The sequence below is a fragment of the Eurypyga helias genome, unplaced genomic scaffold (assembly GCF_000690775.1).
Source record: "Eurypyga helias isolate BGI_N326 unplaced genomic scaffold, ASM69077v1 scaffold20312, whole genome shotgun sequence".
NCBI classification, from domain to species: domain Eukaryota; kingdom Metazoa; phylum Chordata; class Aves; order Eurypygiformes; family Eurypygidae; genus Eurypyga; species Eurypyga helias.
Genome location: NW_010236827.1, coordinates 975 through 6,969, shown reverse-complemented (window position 1 = coordinate 6,969; position 5,995 = coordinate 975). Strand labels below are relative to the sequence as shown.

General features: G+C 56.7%; 1 protein-coding gene across 1 annotated transcript in view; it reads right to left on the bottom strand.

Annotated features, from left to right (window-relative positions):
• LOC104506327 (lactadherin-like) overlaps positions 1 to 3,819 on the bottom strand; it is a gene marked incomplete at its 5' end in the record, with an annotated part of 6,202 nt that extends 2,383 nt beyond the window's left edge. The window contains 6 exons of the mRNA XM_010147243.1: positions 372 to 516; positions 1,368 to 1,523; positions 1,927 to 2,108; positions 2,737 to 2,850; positions 3,293 to 3,418; positions 3,694 to 3,819. Of these exons, the coding sequence (XP_010145545.1) occupies positions 372 to 516; positions 1,368 to 1,523; positions 1,927 to 2,108; positions 2,737 to 2,850; positions 3,293 to 3,418; positions 3,694 to 3,819 (849 nt within the window). The remainder of the gene's footprint in view (positions 1 to 371; positions 517 to 1,367; positions 1,524 to 1,926; positions 2,109 to 2,736; positions 2,851 to 3,292; positions 3,419 to 3,693) is intronic.
• Positions 3,820 to 5,995: the final 2,176 nt, after the last annotated feature.

Here is a 5,995-nt window from a genome sequence, read left to right as displayed (position 1 = left end):
CAGGGAAAGGGCTCAGGCTAATCATCCCTCACGTTTCCCAGAGGACTTTGATCCTCTGGTATTTTTCGAGCTCTCCGGCAGGAAAAGCAGCCGGTTCACAGCTCAGATAGGGAGGGGGCACAGTAAAAACCACGCGGGTTGGGGAGGTGTTAGCAGCGTGAGAACACAGCTCGAGCCTGGCTGAGCTGGTGGGATTAACGGCTTGCGCTCCCCAAAAGCACCCGTGGGTATTTCCAGGCATCACGCAGCCAGTGTTATTAAAAACAAGTGCTGACAAATCCCCTGCCCCGGGGGATCAGAACCGGTACAAGGGCCCCATCTTGCCCCCCCGCCCTACAGTCCCTGGGGAGGGGACAGCCACCAACATTTACCGTTCATCTCACAGCCGATAAGTTCGAAGCGCAGCGTGCAGGCACGGCGGCACATCACGGGGTAGATGCGGATGAACTGGGCGGTGATGGGAGGGTTGAACATGTTGGTCTGCATGGTGCCGTAGTCCACATTACCCTGGAAAACCTACAACAGCAAGCAGGGCTGAGCGCCCCAACCCTCCCGCGGCCTCGTGCATGAAATCCCTTGCCAAGCACACAGACAGACCTCGGCACTGGGCTCTGCTTTCGTGCCCTGGCGCAGTGCGTGACCTTGCAGCAGCTCCAACACAGCGTTGCAACACTCCCCGCTCCGACCTTGCCCCACAGAGCCACACATGCAGCTACACCTTCTCCCTCCCACTAAGGCAACACTCCTCAAACCGCAACAAGCAGAGAGGTGGCTCACTTCTTTCTTTTTAACACAATAAATAGAGTCAGGTCATGTTTTGTACATTTTTTCCACCAGCTCAGAAACAAGAGAAATGTTTCTATTTTTTAAATCAAGGCAAATGCTCCCAGGAATTCCCCGGATGCCTAAAAAACAACCAGGAGACATCTGCCATAAAAAACAGAGAGCGGACAGCGCTGCAATCAGTACGTATTCCTGCTTTGAGAGGGAGACACACTGTCGGCTCACGCTCGCTGCAGACACAGCACTGAGCCACGTAAGCCGTTTGCTCGCACATCCAGCCCATGCCCAGTTCCCACTGTGTGTCAGATAAAGATACTATCTGGGTGACCTAAATAAGTCAGCGCTGCTTCTTTGGTTATGCTTATTATGGTCAATTAAACAAAGCCAGAGAGTGCTGCCCAATGCTGGAACTGCCTGTGCCATCTTGCTGCTAGGACGGTTCCTGGCGTGGCTCTGACTCAGGTCAAAAGCACTTTCCCAAACATGGGGACAGTTTGGGATGCAGCTGACAGTCACCCCAGTGCCCACAAAACCGCTGGCTGGGGGAAGCAGGCATGGTCCCCGCACAGAGCACTGCAGCCCACCTTGTCTGCATCCTGCTTCTCATCCTTGTAGAAGGTGAACTCCCGCCCGTCCAGGCTGTAGGCAACTTTGTAGGCGCGGACGTACTCCGGCTGACCCACGCGACGAGCGCCTTGCGTGATGATCCCGCTCAGCCGCATCTTCCGCAGCAGGTTGGCCTGGGCAGGGGAGAAGGGCATGAGCGGGGTGCAGCGCAGCCCTTGCACCCACCAAGCACCACAAACCGGATGGGAGGGTGGGCTCACACTCAGTGTCGGGACAAGGAGAGGAGTGTCCCAAGGCACTGTGACTTCTCTGGGACAAAAGCCCTCCATCCCTCCAGCCTTGATTCCCAGGGTGGGCAAGAAAGGGTTGATCACCACCCCAGGTCCCCATCTTACCCCCAGGGACCCCGCCTTCTCCAGGCACGTCACAAGGTGCCCCTGGGTGGCACCCTGCCGCAGCAATTTAGCCCCACATTTGCCTCCAGGAGCAGAGACCCCATGAGAGCAGCCCTGCAAGATCAGCCGTGGCTATCAGGGCTGCCCTGTACACTGGCATTCCCAGTCCTGCCACAGGTACCTGGATCCAGGGGCTCTTGTCATAGTTGCTGGAGGTCCAGGCGTTGACGATGCCATGGTTGTTGAGACGGGCGAGCTCTGGACCCCAGCGCTGGAGGCCGAGGAAGCCGTAGTGGACAGAGGATGCCGAGAGTTGAGCATCAGAGATGGCTCCTCCTTCCATGCCCAGGAGAACGGCACAGCCTGGAGGCAGTGGGGACATCAGCACCAGAGAGAGATGGTGACCAGGGAGCAAAGCTGGTGTGTCATTTGCCTCTTGTATGGGGACAGGGCAGGAGATGGAGGACAGCCCTAGGACCTGACTGATCACAAGGTGTCCCCCCCCTCCTCAGCCTTCAGCCAAAATCGCACCATCCATCAGCCCCTCTCATAGCATGGAGGTTGAGAGAGTGGGGAGAAGGGCTGCTCTGGGTCCCCCTCAGACTGGAGACAGCACCTTCCTGGTCCTCCACCAGTACCAGGCCTGCTGGAATCAAGAGCAGCCAGTACACAGGCACACACAGCCATGCTCCAGATCCCCTAAACCAGCTGGTGAGATCTCTCCTAGGCACACAGGCAATCATAGAATCATAGAATCATAGAATCACTAGGTTGGAAAAGACCTTAGAGATCATCCAGTCCAACCGTATCTGTCCACCACTAAACCATATTTCTCAGCACCTCATCCACCCGTCTCTTAAACACATCCAGGGATGGTGAATCCACCACCTCCCTGGGCAGCCTGTTCCAGTGTGTGATAACCCTTTGGGGATAGAGCAGTGGGGAATAGGGAGGAAAAGGGAATTCTGTATAGTTGGCTGCAGGGACTTACGGACATGGCAAGTCTTGCCCAGGAATGGAGAAGGACACTTGCAAGCGTAGTCACTGTCCAGGTCCAGGCAGGTGCCTCCGTTTTTGCAAGGCTGGGAGTAACACTCGTTCTTGTCTAGGACACAGAGTGGGGGAGCTCAGGAGGTGACCCCAGCACCAGTCATAGGGAGGAGACCCCTCATTCAGTGCAGTGGGAAGAGGGGGAGGCATCCCCTGAGCAAAGGCAGGGTCCCTGCAGCCATGAGGGTGCATCAGGACATGCAGCTGGGAGCCTGCATTGAGCAGGCTGAGCCTCAAGGCACCCCTTGTCCCATTACTCGAGGCACCGTGTCCCTCCAGAGATGCAGAGCAAGGCTTAGACACAGCTGTGTCCCTGTACCACGGTCCTGTCCACTCTGCAAGGTCCAAACCAGCCCCTGTTCCCCAACAGAGCCGAGCACATAACGCAGCCACAGCTGCAAACACCCCCCGGTTGTCCCCCTGGTGCTGCCCAGGGAATCCCCAAGCCCTTAGCTGCAGAGCAGCCCCCCGACCCCACCCCACGCCACTGTACTTACTGTTCTGGCAGTGCACCCCATCATACCCTGCGGGGCAGTTGCAGATGTAGTCGGTGAAGACATCCCCCCGGTTCGGGACCAGCTGGCATTTGCCGTTGTTGTGGCAAGGATTGGGGTGGCAGGGGCCTGAGATGGGGAAAGGGGGGAAAATGGCTTTAGTATGGGCACAGGTGAAGAATAAGAGCATCCAGTGGGCTGTTGCTCTCTGAAGACATTGCATCCCCCCAGGTGATGGAGGTCACTGCATCCCTGCTTGAATCTCTGCTCTATGTGACCATCAGCAGGTCTGGGCCCCAGGGCTGGACCCGAGGACCAGTGGTCCAGGGCCACAACATAGGCAAACTGCCACACTGCAAGGTCCTGGATTTCACAGGGCAACTGTGATGGGGTCAACACCTCACCTTTCTCTGTCTCATTGCAGTCAATCCCAACATAGCCCTCGGGGCAGATGCAGAAGAAGGGGGTCTCATTAATCCCAGTCAGGCACGTGCCCCCATTCTGACAGTGGTTCACATCGCAGAAGTCACCTGGAAGCAAAGTCACATGTCACTACAAGCCATCCCTAAGACGGGTATCCACCAGAGCCCCATAGATGCACGTGGAGGCATCCTGGCAGGAACTGCTCCCCTGTGGATGCTGTGGGAAGGGAGCAGCTGGCTGGGGCCAACAGGAGTGGCTGCTGGATCCTGCACCAGAATGCTGGCATTCAAGAGTGATGGTTGAGACCAGGAGTATGAGACCAGGGCCTGCCCTGCCCTGGCACATTAAAAAAGAGGTTTAACAGAACCTGCACATCAAACCGAAGACAGGGGAAAACCAGGTCTTTGGTGCATCAAATGCTTCAGCTGGGAAGTGGGAGTGGCCAGGCTGGGGCTTGCTCAGGCATGAGCAGCACAGGATTATTGAAGGGAATGGGGCTGGTCCCATGGTTGAGCTTAGCTAATGAAAGTTAGTACCTTCACCTTAAAAAAAAATCATTGTAGGGGGAGCTCATATGCCTCAGCTCCCAGATGCTGGAGACAGGCAAGGAAGGGAGCACAGGGTCCATCCCTGCACGCTGCCTGCCAGAACTCCATTCATTCCAAGCACTCTCCGAGCAGTTCCCACCAGGCAGTCCCAGCACACAGGCTGGTCCCCCCAGGCAGGTGCTGGGGCTACACCATCCTCCCTGGTTGTCCATCCCCCTCTAGCATCTCCCATGGTATTGGGTTTACGTGGTGAGGGGGTGGTAGCTGGGGGTCTGCAGGGGTGGCTACTGCTAGAAGACACCAGGAGCTGCCACCAGGTTGGGGTTGGCCAGTCTCAGATGACTCGAAAAGAGACTCACTGCTACCCAAAGCTGAGCCCATCACCGACACTGGTGCTGCCTCTGTGACCATGTATGTAGGATAGGGTAAAAACCACTGCACGGCAGCTGTGGGAGAGGCGTGAGAAACGTGAGAGAAACAGCCCTGCAGACACCTCGGACAGAGGGTAAGGAGGTGAGGAGATGCTCAAGGTGCTGGAGTAGGGATTCCTCTGCAGCCCATGGTGAGTACCACGGTGAAGCAGGTTGTCTCCTGGCTACCCATGGAGGACTCCATGCTACAGCAGTGTGTTCCCGCTGGACTGTACCCCGTGGAAAGGAGCCAGGACGGAGCAGTTTGTGAAGAACTGCAGCCCATGGGAAGGACTCAAAACTGGAGCTTTCTCATCTTCTTTTCTCTCCCGTCCTGCCAAGGGGGAGGAGTGAGGGAGCAACTGGCTGGGCACCTGGCAACCAGCTGAGGTCAACCCATGGCACCCATCAACCTTCTGCTCCCCATTGCAGTGCTGAATCAGACTGTCAGAGGAGGGCTGAAATTCCTACCACCCCTAATTTATTCTGCCTCAAGAGCTGTAAGATGGCAACACTCTCCATAAACCTAGACCAGATTCTCACAGATCTGGCTGAAAGTCTCAATAACTCCTTGCCAAGCACTAGGACAGCACATCCTTTGATGCCAGGATCTTCTCTGCCACTCTGCAGGAGTCAGAGCAAGGGCTGAACTCAGGTGGAGACCCAGGAATAACCCCCCCACTACCTGCATACCCTGGAGAAGTTAATGAGCTGTGGGCTCGCTGCCCAGACCCACACCAAACAACATGGCTCTCATTAGCCTAAGCTACTACTCAGTGAGCTCCTACTCATTAGTCTTTTAATAGCAGGGCTCCTTTGAGTTAATCCTACTCTTCCTGACACTCCACATCTGTAGGGTACACACTGGTGGCAGGCTGGCCAGTGTTACATGAAGGTTTCCGAAAAGATGCTGTAGCTCCCTTAGCCCAGCCTCAGGAGGCAGAAAAACTTGGGCACCGGTTCAAGTCGCTGCCTGCGCTGCCCAGCCTGTTCTGCATGACCTCATGCTCCATCAATGCGCTGCCATGAGCTACAGCATGGGAGGACAGCTCGTGTTGATACGGGGGGATGCCTTTGCCCCACGCCTCTCCGCAGGTCTCGGGCACATCCAGCCGCCCCATCCCGAAGATCTTTCCCGGCAGTCGGCCAAGGCCGTGCAGACAGAGCTGCTTCTGTTCAGCAGTGGGAGCCGGCTGCTTCCCCAGGCACGGAGCGCCAACGAACGTGTGCTCCCCCACATCCGCACTGCCTCCAACGCAGGAGTTTCTGGGGTGGGACAGAGCAGCAAAGGAGCAAGGACTCCTCCCCGGGTCAGACAGGTGGGG